The 23,115-nt window shown below is 38.6% G+C and overlaps 1 protein-coding gene across 2 annotated transcripts in view; it reads left to right on the top strand.

Moving 5' to 3' along the window:
* The first annotated feature begins 8,421 nt into the window (after positions 1–8,421).
* atp2a3 (ATPase sarcoplasmic/endoplasmic reticulum Ca2+ transporting 3) overlaps positions 8,422–23,115 on the top strand; it is a 77,592-nt gene continuing 62,898 nt past the window's right edge. For both annotated transcript variants that reach the window (XM_079815572.1, XM_079815573.1), the window contains exon 1: positions 8,422–8,781. In XM_079815572.1, coding sequence (XP_079671698.1) covers positions 8,664–8,781 — 118 coding nt within the window. In that variant the 5' untranslated portion in view covers positions 8,422–8,663. The remainder of the gene's footprint in view (positions 8,782–23,115) is intronic.

Below are 23,115 nucleotides of genomic sequence, written 5' to 3'. Positions count from 1 at the left end.
TCCAGACCTGAACCCAATAGAAAATCTTTGGAGTGAGCAGAAAGTCCGTATTGCCCAGCGACAGCCCCGAAACCTGAAGGATCTGGAGAAGGTCTGTATGGAGGAGTGGGCCAAAATCCCTGCTGCAGTGTGTGCACACCTGGTCAAGAACTACAGGAAATGTATGATCTCTGTAATTGAGAACAAAGGTTTCTGTACCAAATATTAAGTTCTGCTTTTCTGATGTATCAAATACTTATGTCATGTAATACAATGCAAATTAATTACTTAAAAATCATACAATGTGATTTTCTGGATTTTCTGGAGTTGAAGAGTACCTATGATACAAATGACAGACTTCTACATGCATTGTAAGTGGGCAAACCTGCAAAATCGGCAGTGTATCAAATACTTGTTCTCTCCACTATATATGAAATCTAAATAATGAAAATCTTTGTTGCAACATTGTAAGTGGACCTCAGGGAGAAAGAGTAAATAAAAAAGTGATAAGTAAACGCCTGTTTTTTTCTGTGGTTATAAGGGGAGGGGGCAAAGAAAAACAAAATGATTGTATCGTGTATCATGACCTGTATATCGATATAATATTGTAATGCTGATCTCTCCTTAATGGTTGCAAACAGTCACTAAGGGAGAAGCTGTCGGTGCCTTATTTCAAATGATAGGATTGAAGAAATGGAGAGAGAGAGAGAGAGAGCGAGAGAGAAAGAAAGTGGAAATAGGATAAAGGAAATGAGTGACAAAGAGTACATCAAATTAAAATCGAGACTAAGAGAAGATTAGAGGCGTTTTAAGAGAAACAGTGATCCTTGAACCACAAAAGCTGGCAACAAGTTGACAGGTGTGTATACTCTGTTCAAAAGCCAGAGTGTGATTCACTAATCACTTGGACATGATCCCTCCTTTGGGTACTTCATCAAGGGGGAACTTCAAGACCAGTCGCCCATGTGAGCGTGCTCTGCTCATAGGCCAGGTAATCAAAGGGAGGTAGAGTGTAATTAGAGAGTCAGATCTGTTTCCTATAAGTCCCATGCAGTCTCTGGAGCTTTGACAGATAAGCTGATGACTTCTGCACTATAAGTCTCAAGGTTTTCAATCACAAAGAAATTTGGTCTAATTAGACACCTCGGGGGATGAATATAGACATTAATTTTACTAAGTTTGTTATTCAAAACTCTGGATCTTTAAAATAAAGAGACTAATAAAGAGATTAATATTCCATGAGTCAGGAAAAGTATTTAAAAAATGACTGACCATGGGGATATTTTTATCCTTTATTTCTTACTGTTGTGTACTTTCTTTCATTTGGTATTCTTTTGTTGTTGTGAAGTGTCCTTGCTTTTGTGAAAGGTGCAATAGAAATTACAATTATTATTTAGCCTCTTTAACATTTAAATTAAATCTATTTTATGCAACTTTAATGCTTTTTGTATTTGACTTTTTTGACAAATAATACATCTTTTGTTTGACTGTTGACTTTATATGACATTTGTTGTGATACACAACAAGACTTCTGGGAGGTGAGTGGCATCTTTAATACAGTAGGCTATGTCTATAGTATCAACCATTTTAAGTGGTCAGGATTCAATCAGAACAAATTCATGTTTCAGTTGCAATCATTTTAGTTGCTCAGTTGGTGTGCTGCATTTCTTTGCTCCTTTTTATCTGTCTCTCCACCCTTCTTTGCCTTTCTTCTTCCTTATTTCTTCGGTAGTGCAGTGTGCCTTTGTTTACACAAAGAAATAAATAAATAAAAAATAACACTGGCCAGCTTAAGCAGCTTTGGCTTTGTAAATCAAGACCAGCCTGCTCTCAAAATCGATATATAGTGTCTTTTCTTGACCACTGGGCTGTTCTGTCAGTAGGAGCCTAGCTATGACACCAGCTCCAATTCAATCTCTCTCTCTCTCTGCACTTCTCATTCACACAATCTTTTTGCATTTCTGATTTTGCCTGGCCTAACTCTTTTTTTTTTCTCTGAGCCACTGTTTTCCCACTTTGTATTCCCTCTTTCTTTTACAGAGTCTTACTGTCTATTCCTTCTCTCTCTCTCTCTCTCTCTCTCTCTCTCTCTCTCTCTCTCTCTCTCTCTCTCTCTCTCTCTCTCTCTCTCTCTCTCTCTCTCTCTCTCTCTCTGTCTATTATTTATTTTCTATGCACAACAGTATTTTTGTTTGTGTGTTTACCTTTAGTATGAAAACAGACTCCAGAAGGCCTGTAATGAATGGACTGGTTGAACAGCTGCTTAGCATCACAGCATTGATCCAAATTTCTCTTTAGTCTTAATCAGTGTGCACTGGTCTGAACTACTAACTTGTCACTACAAGTTAGTAGTTCAGACCAGTGCACACTGATTAAGACTTTAATAAAGCAGACTTTTGTTGTTGCTGCTTTAAGTCAATATGAAACAGAAATTGTGATAATTTTCTTCCTTGATATATCCAAGTAAAACTGCCAAATGCAAAACAGTTTATCAAACAAGAAACAGGGCAGGGCAGGGCAGGACTTGATTTTGTCCGTTGGGATTGATTGGATCGTTGTCGTTTGCTATAACTGTTGTAATCTGATGTGAGTGACAGGTTGCTAGAGGGAAGGAATTATTGCCCAGTCATGGTGCCGGTGTACACATCATCAGAGAAGAGATGTCATGGACCCTTTTCACATTTCCGGGGTTTTCGTTATAGTTGGGTTAACTTCAATAGCGATGAACGGGAATTCCCCTCTATTCCCTCTTTATTCTCCTCTGAGAGGAATCTTGAATAGTCAGAAGTGTAGTTCGATAATCCAAAAACATTACATTGCCACACGAATAGTACAGATGAGATCAACCGATCATCACGTTCTGGAGTACAGTATCACTCATTGTTTTTTTCTTTGAGAGGATAATTACTTTGATTCAGACAGAGTAACACTCAAGGTGCTACATGCATGCTTTCTCCTGCACCATGTTACGTACCTCCTGATGCGATTAATTAACTCTGATTTAATTTACATCACTAGACTTGTTTGGCGCAGAGTTTTTCATGGTGTTCTTTTCCTGTTTAATGGAGGTGCATTTTAGTGGGCAATGTATATAATGTTTCAGTGCATTATGAATTAACATTACATTTCTAGTAATGGTTCCCCACGCAATACACCATCCTTCCCTCTTTCGCTGTTTTGCTAATACTTTACATCACTCTGTGGTTTATATTTGCATTGAACATTAGTGCATCTGCTGAAGCACTGACAGCCCTTATTACAATGCCTCATGTCTGACAGACCCTTCACAGAGTGAGTGATAACTCTGTGATATGATGCGCTAGGAAGTGGAAGTAGTGGACTGGAACTACAGAATGACATGCATACAATTTTTTAAATATACCGTCACATTTGGAAGCTACACATTTTTGAGGCATACAATGATGATATTTGTTTGTAAACATTCTTTACTTCCTCTACTACAGGAACCAGTATCAGCAGCTTCTGGGAAATAATGTCACTTGCAATGGATTGAATGAATAAGATCATCATAATGAGATGAGAGCATAAGTTATGTTTAGTGATGTCACTTGAATAGGCCACCTGGGTGACTGGCATTTTAACAGTCAACAACTTTCACTGCATATTAATTGATTCATTATAGACTGTTTCATTCCATTAGGCGATGAATGATAGATGAAGATTGGCAAAGCACTGAGATGTGACTCTTTTGTGCAAGTATAATATGTAGCAAGAAAAGATAGATATACTGTATCATGAATGAAGTGTTTATGTTTATATGTGTTTATATCTACACAAGAGCCACACCTTTTCAGTATTTGAAAAGGTTCAATCAGGCAATGTTAATATAACTGAAAAAGAAATGTTATTCAATTCTTCTCTCTAGATTTTCTTTCTATCACTGTGTGTTGCTCAAAAACATCCCCTTGGCTTTGTGCTCCGATTGGCTAAAATAGATTTTAGATGTGATTGGATTGCACATAATTGTTACTCTGCAATTCAGACAAACCTCTTTTTCTTCCTCCTCCCCTTTCCCCCCTCTCATCTTTTATTCCCGTCAGGTAGACTGGCAGACGGCGCATTGGCATCCCCTGGTACCATCCTGTGAAATGACTACTGCGTCACAGATGTAATGTGCTTGGATTCTGTGTGTGTAACAGGAAGAGCGAAAGGAAGATGAAGTGCATTGAATTTGATTGGGACAGAGTGTAGGGGATGCTAGCACGGGCAGAGTCTCTCTCTCTCTCTTTCTTTCTTTCTTTCTCTCTGTCAGGTGCAGCTGCTGCAGTCTGGGGATTAGTCTCACTCCAGATCTCCTTGAGTCAAAGTCAATGAAGATACCGCAGTACTGTGCGGCTTTTCTCATCACGGCACCGCTGATGAGCGCAAAATGTCACTTATAACTTATGGTTTCTTTTATTTTATAACAATAATTTGGCATTATTGTGTATCTTTAAAATTGATGGCAAATTGGTGGAAATGTATTTATTTTTACACAGGAAAGAGGGAGCAGAAAGGAGAGAGAGAAGAGCATCCCTTTTGATATAAACAATGTATGTCTTAATGGTATACAAAAAAGAAAATTAAGTGTATTTAGGAACTGATTTCCATAATGCAAAGTGATGGTAAGACCAGCCAGGCTTGAAGGCAAATGCAGCTGGGAGGCTCACAAACCCGAGTGGAAAATTTGGTGTCTGAAACTGTAACTCGCACAGACATCCATTGTATGCCAGTGTGGTAAAATAGTCAGGGAAAAGGGGGAAGGATTTCCTTTCCGTAAGGACTTTGGCATCCAAGGATTTCCCTTCTATTTTTTCTCATTTAGGGGGAGGGTGGATTGGGTTTGATGTCAAATATATAATGGTCACACTGATTTTATGCGAGTGCCCATGGTGAAATTGTGTGGTCAAATAAACTGGACACATCAAACCTTAAGTTTTGCTATCAATGTGTAGGAATGAGAATAGCTTTCTTCATCACAAAGGTTCTATTTCAGCCCTTTAACTCTCACCCCTAGAAGGAGCCAATTAAACAAATATTTTTCTTAAAATTCTTATTGAACATGTAAAAAATGACCCAAAAATTTAACCTTTAAATAATTTTCTTAATCTAAAAGATATAAAACTTTACCGTATGGTTGAGATGTCAGTTTATGGTAAATCTTGTTTTACATTTATAGTAGTTTATGAGCTTTTTTGAATAATAAACATACCTCTAACAATGTTAGTACAGTATACATTTATTGTACTATATATACACAGATCAGGCATAATATTATGACCACCTTCCCAATATTGTGTTGGTCCCCCTTTTGCTGCCAAAACAGCCCTGACCCATCGAGGCATGGACTCCACTAAACCCCTGATGGTGTGCTGTGGTATCAGGCACCAAGATGTTAGCAGCAGATCCTTTAAGTTGCGAGGTGGGGCCTCCATGGATCGGACTTGTTTGTTCAGTACATCCCACAGATGCTCGACTGGATTGACATCTGGGGAATTTGTAGGCCAAGTCAACACCTCAAACTCGTGCTTCTCAAACCATTCCTGAACCGGCTATGCAGCCCCATATGCAACAAACTGCGATGCACTGTGTATTCTGACACCTTTCTATCAGAACCAGCATTAACTTCTTGAGCAATTTGAGCTACAGTAACTCGTCTGTTTGATCGGACCACACGGGCCAGCCTTGGCCGCCCATGACCTTGTCGCCGGTTCACAGCTGTTGCTTCCTTGGACCACTTTTGACAGATGCTGACCACTGCAGACCAGGAAACACCCCACAAGAGTTGCCGTTTTGGAGATGCTCTGACCCAGTCATCTAGCCATCACAATTTGGCCCTGTCAAACTCGCTCAAATCCTTATGCTTGCTACATATGCCCATTTTTCCTGCTTCTAACGCATCTACTTTGAGGACAAAATGTTCACTTGCTGTCTAATATATCCCACCCACTAACAGGCGCTGTGATGAAAAGATAATCAGTGTAATTCATTTCGGTGTATGTGTGAGTAACATTATTGAAAGTGTATTTTAAAGTCCTTTTTTTCTTTTTTTTACTATGTCTGCTTGATGAAAAAAAAAATATATATATATATACATCCCAATGGACATCCTCATAATCCACACTCAGAAGGCCCTATTGTCACACTTCAGTCTGTCTACTGGCTATTTTATCCCTTTACAGACATATCAACTGTACGTCAGGCATACTTTTGGAAAATTATGGCAAACAGGTGTTACTGTATTTCTCTTATATTTTGCCATATCGTTTAGACTCCACCCTACTACAACATTATGGTTTGATTCCCTACTTAACTGATATCATATTTGACCCTATTATTTGATGACCGATCAGCAACTTCATTCTTTTATGTGACCGACTGAAGTGTGCAAACTGACATTCCTTTTTAAAAAGGCAATCCATCATTTTGTATTAGCGTGCTGCCTCAAGCCACTGGCTTAACCCGAGAAGACCTCTATCCAACTCTATGTGGAGTCAAGAAGGGAGTTAATATCTGAATCGATCAAGAGCAGAAAGTGGTCTGAATACTGATCACCATTGCGGTACGATGATGACTAAAGTAGGCTCTTTTTGGGTTAAGTTTATGAAAAGCCAGAAGTGTATCTTCTGAGAACATCATTATTGAGTAGGGCTTTTTTGGGCCTTTGCTTCTGATCTGAACATAATGATGAAAGTTATGTTTTCAGTGGTGAAAGCTGGTCCTAGATCAGCGCACAAAGCTTATGTCTAAACAGAGCTCCTGTACTTTAGTGGAAGCTGATTATGACCTGGATAGGTGGAAAGAGACCTGGGCCATTTTGAGATAAATATAGTCCTCAAAAGCACATTGTGTTCTAGAGGCAATTGGTTTAAAGTAGGGTATCGCCAGTACTCTCTGAGAGGGCTTTGTTAAGGCAGAATTACTCTGCAGAAGCGTAACTATAGGAAGATCTACTGTATATGTGACCAGTGCACTTCTATATTTTAATCTGTAGCGTACCCTCATTTCTTCTTGTGTACCGGCACTTCTCACACATCGCCGTGATGTGATGATACTAAATGGGGGTCAGGGCCCACTATGACGCCTCAGCAAACTTTCAAGGGGGACTCAAGATGACTTAAAATGTTTTAAAATAAAACAAGCTTTAAAATAATCTAAACAATTCAACATCAATATTTCTTATTTTAATTCACCTTCAATCTTTTGGAGTTTACTTAGGCCTATTTTAATTTTAAATCATTTTAGTTACTTATTTTAATCTACGGACACTATATGATAATTTTTAACTTTTACTTTTTAACGGTGAGTTTTTAAATATTTTTATAGACAGTGGGGGGCCTTGAAGTCAAAAAGTTTGAGAACCACTGCCCTAACCCTACATTTATCGCAGGTAACACTTCCTCATAAATTGCATTACTTTCGGTCACTAACCATAATATTTCTCAACTCATAACTGAATCAATGCAGGCTGAAATTTTCTTAATGTGACTGCGTGATAAAGTTTCCCAATGAAACCCGCTTTGGGGCGGGGGATGAAAAGAGACCAGTGAGGGGCAGGGGCGATGTTGGTGGAATTTAACTCGGGTTCAGACCAAACGATCAACCCAATGTGAAATCAATCTGAGAGGTGAAAAGCCAAGCCAGATGCGGCTGCCAGTTTCATTTGTGATGCCAGTTTTGACCTACCTAATTTTCCCATCACTTCTGCAGGCAAGGATGATGTAACCTATAAAGTTTCTTGTTTTAACATGAGTTTAGCAGTGTATATTTTCTATATATAGGCATTGCACAGGGACAGATGAGAAACTATGAGCCAGGAAAGAACTGGAGCACCTTGTTCTAAATCTATCTCCCCCTCTGTACACTGCTGCGATAATAATGTTTTCCTTTTAAGACAGCTCTCCATGCTTTATTAGACTGAATTATTGGATGAGAATTTTGCAGTTTGCAATATTAGTAAATGTTTTGATTCAGATAAGATGCAAAAGAAAGCATAATCGATAAATAAACTAAACTAAATCGCTAAACTGTCTATTACTCGCATTAACGCTGTACTGCTCTGTGGTTTCATCACCGTGGATACTTTTATTTAATATATAACGGCCAGTTAATGGTTAATATAGTCTAGATATTACTCAGAGCAAGGCAATCTTGACACAAGTTTAAGCTGTGACGGTTTGACAAGCTCACAGATGACGCGCTCGGAGGAACTCACAGTCACCACGAGAGCTTCCTTCATCCACGACAAACTGCTCACCGTTTCATTCTCCTCCTGACACGGAAATGAGTTTGGCGCAGTTCTCGGTTTTTCTTTTTCATACACATGCCGCGAACGTGAGCCGCCTTTCACTTCTCTCAGGTAACGCGAGCCAATAAGCGCTCGCGGACGGTGCTCAAACAAGCGAGCTCACGGAAAAAGAGGCGGGAACCTCGCGCACCTTCAGAGGACGCGGAGCGCGTGCGCGCGCATTCACATCGCTCGAGCTCACACAGCTTCACGGGCTCCTCAAACCGGCGGCTTGCAGAAGGGGCAGGTGGACGTCTGCGCAGACTACCATCTCCACTTGGCGGTCTGAAAGCACCTCGGTGGACATTTAGCCACTTCTCACACCCCGTCCGTGATCTCGGTGTCATTTGTCACAAATACATGCCGTTCAAGAGCTCGTAGTAAACAGTTCCTCGAGATGGAAAACGCCCACACTAAATCTGCATCAGAAGTTTTAGCAAACTTCGGTGTGAACGAAAACACTGGACTCACGCTGGAACAAGTGAAAAATAATTTTGAAAAATATGGACCTAACGGTGAGTAACCTCTCATGTGTTTACCTGGCAGTGTCTATAAGTGTTTACTCGTGCCGGAGTTGATCATACGCAGAACACGCGTTTCCTACAGCGGAAGAAAGTTATTCTTTACGATAGGGTGCCTCGTAGGCATTTATCTCTCCCTTATATTATAAGAAATAGTTGGAGAGGATGAGATGCCAGCATGGTGAGGTCCACATTGCTGATGAGATGAATTATGATGCAGTCTCTCTGTTTTGGACTTTTACTAAGAGCAACCTTGAAATATGATGCTTAGTGTTTTCAATAATTCTGACTATGAGGAAAAAACTCTTGATTTCATAGATAGTTTAATCATGTATAATGAAGTCATATCTGTTCAGCCTCTCTTTTATGAGGTGGGACATTATGACCAATGAGACCGGCATTTTCCATTCACCCTCTTTTATTACCCTTAGTTTGAATTCAGGCAAATCCAGAGTGATTGGAGCTCTGTAATGTACCTGGCCGTGAGCCTTCGAATGGAAAACCTTCTGTTGAGGTGTCTTAGTGCACCGGCATTATGTTGTAGGCCTACTGAGATGCAAGTGTCCATGTCCTGCAGGATTTCAGACACCCCTCATAATAAGCCCTGGTCCAGCTCCCACACTCAGAATTGTTTTGGCTCAAAGGCATGTGCCGGGAATAGCCGTCCTTTGAAAGGGAAATATTGTTTCAGGAGATAAAGAGCGAGATAATACCAGTGGCCAGCATTATAGAACTTGATAAACCTGTTTTCTATTTCCTCAGTGAGACAAAATGTTCATGTAACAGTTCGCATCAGGTTACGTTGCCCTACTACTACTACTACTATGTGTTTCAGAGTACACTTAAAAGCTTTTTTTTGTTACACAAGACTGTACTGTACTAAATTATGTTTTTGCTTCATATTCCATTAAGGGATGTGAGTTTCTCTTAAGAATAGTGGCACAAGCTGCGTAGTTACATTTTCCTGTTGTAATAGCCTAATGAGAATATATCGTTTTTTTTTCTGTCATCTGAAGGAAGCTTTATTTGTTCGGTTCACATCGCATGATTTATTTTGCAGGGTTGATTAGTTGAGAGTGGTATATAATGACATGGACAAGCATGAAAGACTCTGTGTTTGTCCTATGCAGTATGGTTTTGATAGCATTGCCCAGACAAACACTCACTTCTTTCTGTCAAAAGTTTCAGATATCTCATCTTATCTACAGTACACTTGACAGCAGTGGCTCTGATCAATTCCCTGTGCAGCTTTAGTACGTTTTTTGCCTGAATATTCTCTCTCTCTCTCTCTCTCTCTCTCTCTCTCTCTCTCTCTCTCTCTCTCTCTCTCTCTCTCTCTCTCTCTCTCTCTCTCTCTCTCTCTCTCTCTCTCTCTCTCTCTCTCTCTCTCTCTCTCTCTCTCTCTCTCTCTCTCTCTCTCTCTCTCTTTGTGGTTCCACACCCAGAGTCATATCAAACTCTATAACAGAATTTGCACTTTGACACGTGACATGTTTTCCACTACAGCACTTTTGTTCATACAATAACCGCTTACTTGATATTCAAATTAGAACGGCGACACTTCCAAATGAACATACAGTAACAGAAGATATCATATATCGACTATCATTTATTACGAAATGAACATGAGCTTGTGTCAGCATGTGACAACCCATCACAGATTAATAAAGAATCCCTATTGCATTTGATCTCCCTGCAGAATCGAATGCTGCATAAGCACATCGTCCCGTGACTTTCCACTTGGGTCAGTTAACGCAACAGACTCATTAACTCATTACGTATACACACTCCGCAACACTCAACTTTAACTGGGTTGTCTTTGTCGTATAAGCCTACTCTCAGTAACCCCACACTAGATGTTTGAAGAGGTTCCTCTTCAAGATGGACAAAGATGATTGAATTGATCCATAGAAAACGTCCAGTGCAACAACTCAAGCTACACAAACGTGCAATATACAATACAGTATGCAAGATACAATAAAAATAGATCACAGCCGCCTGAGGCCGACTTTTACTTAGTGGAAAAAGTAACATCTTGTTGTAGACGATGTCTCTCTCGCTTTGAGCCATCAACTTCCTGTTTGACATGCAGCTGAATGCCACAGGGAATACCCTTTCCTCTTTGACCTGTTTAAAAAAAAAGAAATTGTATCTGTTTGTAGTCTATTTGTATTTTTGTGTATCTGCTTTCAGAGGGCATTCAGAAGTTGCTATGTTAAGTTGATGTTATGCTTTAGTGACAGGTGTTGTTGTAATAAACAGCTTTTTCACTTTTGTTTCATTTCAGGTAATTAACTAATTTGCCTTTGTTCTCTGATGTGTTTTGTCTTCCTTTTCAAATTTTGTCTCACCGCCTTGTTTATATGCATTTTGTGTATGTAACAGTGTGCTTTTGTCCAAAGCCGGTGTGTTTGTTTTGTGTCTGTGTGGGTGGGAAATGCACCAAACACTTTTGAGATTATTCTGACACGCTGGCACGTTGTTAATGCAGGCGGACAGGAGGTTTTGTTTACCATTAAGCCATTAATCATTATTGTATATTAGCACCCACATTTTTTTCCCTAGAGGTAATTCTGACACAGGCTTTTGCAGGATGCATCTGAAATCTAACATCAGAATTCCTCAGAAAGTATCTCCCATTCCACTCTTTTTGTTCTTTGGGGAACCCCATGGAGTTAGTTAAGTTACAGCATGCTTTAAGTTAAGATATAGCTACATTCCTTGAAATGATATATGACTGAGTCAGACTGACACTGACTAGAACATCCTACAGACTAGATATACCATATCAATATAACAGTATACTGTAAATAGTTTTGCAGTTTGCACTGTAAATTCCTTAAAAGTAGTGTTTTAGGGATATACTGTATTGCCAAAAGTATTGGGACCCCCCTCAAATCATTGAATTCAGGTGATCCAATCACTTCCTTGTCCAAAGGTGTATAAAATCAAGCACCTAGGCATGCAGACGCTTCTACAAACATTTGTAAAAGAATGGGTCGCTTTCAGGAGCTCAGTGAATTCAAGCGTGGTACCGTGAAATATTGTATAGGTGGCAACAAGTCCATTCGTGAAATTTCCTCACTACTACTAAATATTCTATGGTTAAATGTTAGTGGTATTATAACAAAGTGGAAGCAAATGGGACCAACAGCAACTCAGCCATGAAGTGGTAGGCCACGTATAATCACAGAGCGGGGTCAGCGCATGCTGAGGCGCACAGTGCGCAGAAGTCGTCAACTTTCTGCAGTCAATAGCTACAGACCTCCAAACTTTGTGTGGCCTTCAGATTAGCTCAAGAACAGTGTGTAGAGAGCTTTATGGAATGGGTTTCCATGGCCGGGCAGCTGCACCCAAGCCTTACATCACCAAGTGCAATGCAAAGCGTCGGACTTTATTATTATGAAAATACCCGAGAAGGCTTGAAGAACTCAAATACACCATATCTTGTTGCAGAAGTATTATCTTCATGTTTAATCAGTCAAAGCGTATCTATCTTTGTTTTATTCAGCCTACAGTGCAAGCTTCACATTAGGGATTTCCCATAGGGATTTCCTGAAAACCATTACTTCTCTGAGGTGTATGTGGCGTTTCTGCTCGAGGGCGCCCTCTGGCTTCCAGTATTTTTGGATAGAAAATAAGAAAAATAATACTTCTAAATACATTTATATGACAATCCATATGTTTTTCTTCAATGTACAGGAGTTTTAATCCCCACAGTGGATGCATAAGAGGCTCATATTTCATATTAAAGACATAGACTTTAAAGCTACACTGAGTAACTTTTTTAGTTTATTCTCAGCTAAAAACACTTAGTTCTTTCAAAAATATATGTGCTCATTAATGTATATTTACTTCTTTCAAGTAATAAAGTATTCTCATAAGTTTATAATATGCCATTGAAAATACATACGGGTAAGGGTTCGAATGTGGGTCGCCATGTTGCCCCCCCATCTTGAAAGCACATTAGCCAAAGAGGGACATACCCGTAAATTCAAGCTTCGCCTTTCGCGTTTTAACACTCGATGGCACCGTGTCGAATGTGGACGAGGTCGAACTGGAAGCCATGTTAATCTTGGTCTAAATCGGCCACCGTAGGAGTTAAAACGAAATCGGAATTGAGAGGAACAGAAACTAATATTCACTGGATGGTCATATACCTTTCCACCGCTAGATGGGGGAAAATATCACACAGTGTAGCTTTAAGAAATTAATATCACAGAGAAAAAAGCACAGATTTTATTTTATATATATATATATATATATATATATATATATATATATATATATATATATATATATATATATATATATATATATATATATATATATATATATATATATATATATATATATATAAATTTTTTTTTTTTTTTTTTTAACAATAAATCCTTAGACCTTTCCAATTATTTTTAATCAAAGGCTGTCTGCATATTAACAGGTAACCCATTATTTTTTAGTTTTCTTTAAAATATAAATATTATATAAAAATAATAATAATAATAATAATAAACGCATTTTAAATCGCAATCGCAATTTTAACCAGAATAATCGCAATTAGATATTTTCCCCAAATCGTGCAGCCCTACTGCTACTGGACTCTAGAGCAGTGGAGACGAGTGACGAATCACGCTTCTCTGTCTGTCAATCCGATGGACGAGTCTGGGTTTGGCGGTTGTAAGGAGAACGGTACTTGCCTGACTGCATTATGGCAAGTGTAAAGTTTGGTGGAGGGAGGATTATGGTGTGGGGTTGTTTTTCAGGGGTTGGGCTTGGCCCCTTAGTTCCAATGAAAGGAACTCTTAAAGCTTCTGCATACCAAGACATTTTGGACGATTTCATGCTCCCAACTTTGTGGGAACAGTTTGGGGATGGCCCCTTCCTGTTCCAACATGACTGCACTAGTGCACAAAGCAAGGTCCATAAAGACATGGATGCACGAGTTTGGTGTGGAGGAACTTGACTGGCCTGCACTTCAACCCGATAGAACACCTTTGCGATGAATTAGAGCGGAAACTGCGAGCCAGGCCTTCTCGTCCAACATTAGTGCCTGACCTCACAAATGAAAAAATAGTCAACAATTCCATAAGCACACTCCACTAAACTGGAAAGCCTTCCCAGAAGAGTTGAAGCTGTTATAGCTGCAAAGGGTGGGCCAACTCCATATTAAATCCTACTGATTAAGAATGGGAAGTCATTAAAGTTAATGTGCATGTAAAGGCAGGCTTTCCAAAACTTTTGGCAATATAGTGTAGTTCACCCAAAAATTAAAATGATCATCATTTATTTACTCATTCTCCAAACCCATATGACTTTTTTCTAATTTGGAACATAACATATATTTTGTCACATACAATGGAAGTCAATGGCAACCAAAATGGTTTGGTTAACAACAACATTCTTCATTATGTTCTGCAGAAGAAAGTCATGAACATGTGGGTGAGTAAAAGCAGACATAATTTTCACTTTTGGATTAACTATCCCTTTAAAAATCTAATAAATACAACTAGTTAGTTTACTTTTTAAGATCTGTTTGTATATACATCAACATTAATTTGAATTGAAACAATGCATCCTGTGGAGCTATTTACACTAGCAACAAAATTCATCTGACAGATGAAAGGCTTTGTTTTATTTTTTGACTTAGTCCATTTAAATTATTCATCTCACCCTCATGTCATTTCGACCCAATATTATCATCTTTCTTCCGTGAAACACAAAATGAGATCTCAGTCAGAATGTTTGAGCAGCGCTCTTATTAAAATGAAAGTAAATAGGTATTTTAATATCCCAAATCAGCTCAAAAAATGACAAAGTATAATAAAAGTAGTCTATGTGACTTATACGTTATATTCCAAGTCTTTTGAATTCATTCATTAGCAATGAGGAACAGAATGTTCCTCACATAAAGTTTTAATCAAATTTATATTACAAAATTCAAGTCAAATTTATTTGTGTAGCGCTTTTTACAATACACATATTTCAAAGCAGGTTTACAGAAAGTCGTGTGTTATGATAATGCCTTAATGCTTTAACATAGAATGGTTTTAGGACAGGGCGATATGTAAGGACAATGTACATCCAGCCAGTGGTTATCGCAGAATAAACCCCAGACAGGGTGATCAGGACCCCGTCTACAAGCTTAATTTAGCACAAAAAAAAACTAACTCAAGCTTACTGAAAACAAGTAAAAAGTCCATGATAAAATAAGTCCAAAGAAATAAATTACAAGCAATAGGGCAAACTACAATAGAACAAACATAAATACCTAGATTGTATAAAGTAATTTAGCCGTGGGAACCAAGCGAGGCCTGTGGCGCAAATGCATTTTGAGACTTAAGCGTGTGTATTTCAACCGTTTGCCCAGTGATTGGGCAAAAAGAATTCAGTTCAGTTCTCGTGCTCTCTATGACAGTTCTCAGAAACCATCTCTCAGACAGGGCACGCATATAGCAAAATGAGTTCTCTTTCGCAGCTTAATGCTCTTCAATGGTTTAAAATCACTTGTTTTTTTTAAAAACAAGCATGTAAACGATAATCTTTCATAATGGCGCTGCACAGGAATGTCACATGAGCGTAACCGCGATAGAAAATACGAAATCTCTACCGGTAAATCGTGTCCACCGATACATCGCAAATGATCCTACGAGTTTAAATCTCGCAAGTTTATTAATTTTGTGTATCACCAAATCACCATCCACTTTAATTATATGGAAAAGGGCATCTGAATATCTCCTATTTCCTGAAAATAACTGGGATGAAATGACATGAAGGATGGGTAAATGATGACCTGTGACCTCTCATCTAGATGTTTAGACATGATCCTGATCTGTAGGTCAGGGAACTGTGACTGCATAGTCGCTAGTCTATTATTTCAGTCTTCTTTGTGACATTAATCGAAATGAAGGAACCATCTTCATTAATGATCTTAAAAGCCAGTCTGTTAAACACAAAATAGTGCAAAAAATCAGCACTGAAAATGCTGTATGCTGAATTGAGATCAATTCCATTATGTATTTCACCTGCGTGCAGAAAGAGGCCAATGGTTAGCTGCTGCTGTAACTGTGGTGGATCGAACCCGCTGGGGTTAAAGTCATTGTTAGCTGGGTATGTGCTTCCCACAGAGCTATTGCTGTAGGGAGCAGAGGTCTACATTTGCTGTACAATTTGTGGTCATACTTTGAAAGGACATGTCTTTATGATTCATCTTTAAGGACTGTCTAGTTTGTCCATTTTTATTTCAGACCCATACTAGATACTAAACTCTGTAACTTCCTACACTGCTAAAACAGATTGTGTGTGTGTATGTGTTTGTGTTTGTGTGTGTGTGTCTGTGTGTAGAAGAAGCAGCTTTCTCACTTACAGCTGTGATAAGGACTCTCTATAGAGGATGTTTGGTGGTTCTATCTTTGTGGTGCAGAGTTTTGCGTGCGTTGTGTGAGTGTGTGCACGTGTGTTTTTGTAAGCTGTACTGCAAGTTGGCATGGGTATTACTACTGTGCACAGTACTACACACACTAACCTGAAGCCATTCTCAGAGGACCCTGTTTATGTCACTGCTCTTTTGTCTCCCTCTCTCAAAATGCCTCGTTATGGAAATGCTTTCAAATTCTTCTTGCGTTTGTTTGGTATGGTATATCATCAGTGTGAAACTTATGCTTGGATAGTTTTGTTTGCTCCTTGTCAGAACTCCCAAGTTACACCAGCACCAGAATACTAAAATGCTCATTATTCATACACAACTCTTTAAGCCTATAATAGTTATGCTGTGGGTTTAAAATTTTTTTTTTTTTTGTGGCATTTTATCTCCACTATGGTTTGAACAAGTGATTAATTGAGAATTTTTAAGTATATAATTGTCACAATTGGGGTTAGCATTTTTTTTCTTTTTTTTTTTAAAGAAATCAATACTTTTATTCAACAAGGATGTGTTAATGGTAAAAAGTGATAGTAAAGATGTATGTTGTTAGTAAGATTTCTATTTTTAATAAACGCTGTTCTGTTTAACTTTTTATTTATCAATGAATCCTGAAAAAGTATCACAGGTTCCAAAAAAATATTAAGCAGCACAGCTGTTTCCAACATTGATAATAATAACTGAGTATGAAATCAGCAAATCAGAATGATGTGACACTGAAGACTGGAGTAATGGCTGGTGAAAATTTAGCTTTCCATAACAGAAATAAATCATATTTTAAAATAATTTTAAATTGTAAAAATATTTCACAATATTACAGTTTTTTTGTTGTAGTTTTGATTAAATAAATGCAGGCTTGAGCATAAGCGACTTCTATTTTAAAATACATGTGCCCCTATTATGGATTTTTGAAAATTACCTTTCATGTAGTGTGTAACTTAGTTATAAGTGAACGAAAACATCCTGCAAAGTTTTAAATCTGAAAGTGCACCATATATAAAGTTAGTGCTGGGCGGTATACCGGTTCATACCGAATACCGGTATTCATTTATTTTATGATATGAATTTTGATGATACCGCTATACCGGTATATGTCGCTTAAACAACGTTCGGAACTTTGAGAGGGGACCAATTTCATTGATGCACTGTAGTAAGGAGCAGTCAGAGCACAGTTGAGATCGCATTAACAGCACAGCCTATGGCTGAATCCTATACTCTCATTCATTATTCCCTATGTTATCACTTTATTGGAAGGAGTGAATGAAAACGTGCGTGAAGTCGGACAGGCAATGTGTGTACATCGGCTGTACACTCGTTATTGCGGTGCAATGGGATAGAATGAGTGCACTAGGGTTTCAGACACCACTAAAAAGCGCTGCCCCCTCCAAATAATGCTATATTTGAGGTTATGTGGGGCGATTTCGGATTCAGCCCTTGATTATAGTGGAGCATTCGAACTACACGCGGCACGCGAGAGAGAGAGAGCGGTTTCTGCGCGGAGCGCCGCCATGGGTTTAGTGTATAGCACTGATATAGACCAGAGCGAGCGCGTTTACATTTTTATGGACATATTTCATAAACTCTAGTGCTCTAGACATGAACCAGAAGCGTATGTGCGCGCATATTTCATCACGTCTTATTAAATTAAATGTATGCACTGATTACACTGATCAGTACAACCGTATGTCTGAACGAACGCGCTGACACGATGGATTATTCTGCTACACAAAAGACAATGATGTAAATTAATAAATAAACTGACAATTCAAAGAAGAATGGGCAAAAAAGGAACTGCTTTATTCTTTCTGTGTTTAACTGATGTGTGTCATTCGTTCAGAGAGTGCTCTTAAATGTATTGCAAATATCCGCGTTTCTCCTCGTTTTGGCAGTTTGTTGTTATATAGGGTTAGATTTTTAAAATGCTTAAGGTGCCCTCAACTCAACTTTTAATATTCAGGTGTCTGTAAATATGACTTTGAGTGTGTTGCAGGTCTGTGTTTTATTGGTTGTTGTCTCTCCACGGCATCATTTTGTGGTGCTTTGCAAACCTGTATTAACTGTAGAGTGGGATTTTTTTACAATATTCACTCGCCATGACAGTAAAACAGGGTATTCTAGTCAATCTTAGACAAGAACAAAATTAAAAACGAGTCGTATGTCAGAGGCACAAATGCAAAACTAATGACTAACTTCTCCATCAATCTCCCTTGATGCAGTTGATTACGCACAGGCGAGTACCCAGTTTAAGTTCATGCAGACCAGAAGGAAGGTTTGAGTTCAGGGAGATACAGAATGTCAATTGGCTTTATGCACAGCTGCACTACTTCCTGAACTTCAGCCAGCTCCTTTGTTTCCTGTCTGCCATTATTGGACAAACTGATTAATCCAGGTGTGCCTGACCTCTGTAGTAACAACAACAATAATCAGACACACCTGGATTAATCAGTTTGTCCAATAATGGCAGACAGGAAACAAAGGAGCTGGCTGAAGTTCAGGAAGTAGTGCAGCTGTGCATAAAGCCCATTGAGTTTGGTTCACTTAAATTTTATGTGTTATATTCATATTTTAATCATAATTGTATTTTGTAATATTGCGTTGTTTGTACTTGCCTGTTCAGACACAAAGGTCATGTTTTAGTGGCCTCCGCTGTCACTGTGGGAAAAAATCATGTGGTATTGAACATGAAAAGTGATGCACAGTCTCTGTTCTGTTCTCTTCATAAATAAATTAAGGCATAATCTAGCCTATGCTCGTCCTGTAATTTCAGGATTAAAAATAAAAGTGTGAATGAAAACAAAAGCTACAACCCCAAATCAGAAAAAGTTGGGACAGTATGCAAGTTACCTTTGCCAAGGGCACTGACACAACCCCATACCATGACAGACCCTGGCTTTTGGACTTGTTGCTGGTAACAGTCTGGATGATCCTTTTCTTCTTTGGTCCGGAGCACACGGCATCCATTCCTCCCAAAAAATACCTGAAATACTGATTCATCTGACCACAGTACACGTTTCCACTGTGTGATGGTCCATCCCAGATGCCTCCGAGCCCAGAGAATTCGACGGCGCTTCTGGACACTATTAACATAGGGCTTCCTTTTGGCACAGTACAGTTTTAACTGGCATTTGTGGATGTAACTACGTATTGTGGTACTTGACAAAGGTTTGCCAAAGTAGTCCTGAGCCCATGTGGTGATATCGCTTATAGATGAATGATGATTCTCGATGAAGTGCCGCCTGAGGGATCGGAGATCACGGTTGTTCAGCTTAGGCTTGCGCCCTTGTCCTTTACGCACTGATATTCCTCCAGATTCCTTGAATCTTTTAATTATGTTATGCACTGTTGAATGTGAAATATCCAAATCTCTTCCTATCTTTCTTTGAGGAACATTGTTTTTAAACATTTCAATAATTTTCTCACGTATTTCTTGGCAAACTGGCGATCCTCGGCCCATCTTTGCTCCTAAAGGATTAGACCTTTCTTGGATGCTGCTTTTGTACCAAATCATAATTACAATCACCTGTTTCAAATCACATCATTTGAAAACTTTAACCATTTAACCATTTTACCTCATTACTAGCCCTAAATTGCTCCTGTCCCAACAGGAAAGGATGCATATTTACAAATTACATGAAGTTGACCAGACAAAACATGAAATATTTTGTGTTCATATTGTCTGCAATGAAATACAAGTCAAAGTAAATTTAGAAATCACTTCTTTTTTTTTTTTTTTTGCGTTTTCCATACTGTCCCAACTTTTTCTTATTTGGGGATGTATTAAATGTCTTAATATCATTAAAGAATGAGAGTGAAAATGACGAGTAATAATAGATTATTTATGACACTGTTTGTCAAAATGACAGACAATGAGAAAGTCTAACGCGACCAATGAATGAACCGTTTCAACAACCCTAAGCACACTTAACCATTTTCTGTAGGCCTTCTCTATTTTTCTCTATTAACCACAAGAAAATATAATAATCTAGTGCAAACCACAGAAAACGGCTCGTGCCAGCTCTACAAGTGGTGCATTTTCCGCTGCTCCTCTTAGCATTACATTTAAAACCATCTTTAATGTTGTACCTTAGTGTGTGATCACATCGGTTCTGTTTTTATTAGGGGTGTAACGATTCATCTACTACATCGATGTATCGATTTATTTTCCTACGATCTAACTACATCGATCTGTGCTCGGCAAGTTGGCCTTCCGGACGACATATATCGATCTAACATCGTTTTAAAAGGTTATCAATCGATTGTATCGATCATAGGAAATAACGCATTGGATTTAAGCACAACAGACTTTATACGGATGTTTTTTCTTAGCACTTTTAATGATAACGGCGTTAAACGTTACTCGATTCAGTCTGCCTATCTGTGACATCATCGCAACGCACGCACCAGCAGCAGCGCTAAGAAAACAAAACATAGCATGGCGGATGGCAGAGGAGAAGCCAACCAGCGAGAAATTATCAAGCCACCAGGAGAAAGAGCTAACGTTACCTGTACTTTCAACCCTTGCTAAATGTTACCTGTGCATTCCTGGGACCAGTGTGCCAGCAGAGCGAGTTTGCAGTACTGCTGGCGACATAGTGAAGGCACAGAGAAGTGTTCTGCGGTCAGATCATGTTGATATTTGTGAAAAAGAAATATGTAGAGTCATTGAAGAGTAGTTGGTTACATTTTATCTTTTGTTAAATATTGTTTGTTTATTAAACTGAGAGTAGTAGCAGGTTTCGCCAGTTTATTCAACCTGAAGAAATGTTGGTTGCACTTTATTTTTGATATTAAAGGTCCTGTTCTTCGTGATCCCATTTTTCAAACTTTAGTTAGTGTGTAATGTTGCTGTTAGAGCATTTATAATACCTGTAAAATTATAAAGCTCAAAGTTCAATGGCAAGCGAGATATTTTATTTAACAGAAGTTCCCTTTCAAAGCCTACAGCGAACGGCTGGTTAGGACTACATCCTGGTATTTCCTGCTTTAATTACGTCAGTAGAGCAGTATGTCGACTAAACTCCGCCCACAAGAACACGCGTAAAAGGGGGCGTGGTCTTGTTGCTCCCGCGTGGAGAATAGGAAGTGTTGCGTTCGTATAGTTTGTTTGTTGCCATGTCGTCGAGATGCTGTTATTTTCATCCCGGAGTCAAATCACCTTTGTTTGGCTTTCCCACGGACGCTGTACTTAGAGATCATTGAGCGCATGTATCCCCGTTATGGTGAGAGGCGTGACCTTTCCGGTAACGTGCGCTCTGCGTGCGCTAAGCTGCTGTCGAATCACAACACGGGAACCGCTGGCACAATCAGAACTCGTTACGTGTTTCTGAAGGAGGGACTTCATAGAACAGGGAAATCTTTCAAGCCGTTTTGAGGACAGTGAAAACAGCAGTATACAGATAAGTAAATTGTGTGAAAAATACTGTGTTTTTTTACACGCGAAACATGAACACATGTTATATTGCACACTGTAAACACAATCAAAGCTTCAAAAAAACACGAAAAACGGGACCTTTAATATTGTATTTGTATTATTTTAATGTTGAAAAACAACAGCAAAAGCAACAGGTACACCTACTATTAATTAAACCTGAAGATAAGTTAGTTGCACTTTATTTTTGATATTAATATTGTAACATTAATATGTTGGATAACAAAAGCAGAAGTAGCAGGTTAACCTACTGTTGAAATGTTGGTTGCACTTACTGTGCTTTTATTGAAAATGTATTGAATATTGAAAATGAGAGCAGAAAAGGTTAACTTCCTGTTAATTCAACCTAAACTGTTGGTTGCACTTTATTCAAATAAAATTTGAATGCATTTGCCATTAATTGTTGTTTACTTGTTTGTTTATATCCATAATTAATTGATACCTGATTCCCTTACAAGAAACAACAGGAATCTAGGAAACTTCACCTGCACTGACCAGTATCCAGATATTTATTTCAGTCACACAATTTTTGGCTAAAAAGTTACTGAATCGATTTCAAGTCACTGAATCGTTTCGGATCGTATCGTTCTAAATGAACCAAAATCGTCCTTGAATCGTATCGACAACCTCAAATCGTGATACGAATCGAATCGTTGTTAAAACGAATCGTTACACCCCTAGTTTTTATACATGCAACAATGCATTGAAATCTGCAGCAGTAAAATGCTGAGGTTGTTGAAGCATTGGTGCATCATCATCATTTTACTGTAATTTACTGTAACTCCAACACGCCTAATACTGCAACATGTAGAACAACAAGGCAGATATATTTTGTATTTTTTTATATTCCTTGCTAGAATAGCTAATGGTTAAGTTTTTTTTTTGTTTGTTTCCATGCTTGTTTGAATGAAGGAAGTAAACTGAGGCCAGAGCGTTATCATTAGCACATCTTGTGTGTGCGTGTGTCTGTGTGTTTTGTGTGATCTGCTTCTAACTTGTCACTCTGCTCGCATTCTCACCTCCCACTTCTGCTCACAGCGTCACCTTCTTGTGGCGAACCGCTCATTTGACTCAGCCTGCATGAGTGTATGTTTTTTTTATTAATCACAACCATTTCTCTTTGGTTGCTGATGTGCACCTTGGTTGCTAAATAGAAAATGTTTCTGTGTGTTCCTGTATGTCTGGCTAGTGTTTATGAATTAGTTTTTTTTTTTTTCAGAAATGGTCCTGTCTGGTTAGCTCTCATATTTTCGCTGATTTGCAGGCCAGGTAGAAGAAAGAAAATGCATAACGAAGCATTGATCGGCTGATTTAACCCTGCGTTGGAACTGAAACCCAGGATATAGTAGCCAACACTGTTGAATATTTTGCCTTTTTACAAATATATACAGGGCTTTCTTAAAGGTATAGTTCAGCCAACAACAAAAAAAATGAATGAATCATATACTCACCCATGTTGTTTCAAACCTGCATGACAATTTTT

The sequence above is a fragment of the Gobio gobio genome (genome assembly GCF_949357685.1).
Source record: "Gobio gobio genome assembly, chromosome: 4".
NCBI lineage: Eukaryota > Metazoa > Chordata > Actinopteri > Cypriniformes > Gobionidae > Gobio > Gobio gobio.
The sequence above is the reverse complement of the archived record's forward strand: the minus strand, read 5'-3'. Positions and strand labels throughout refer to the sequence as shown.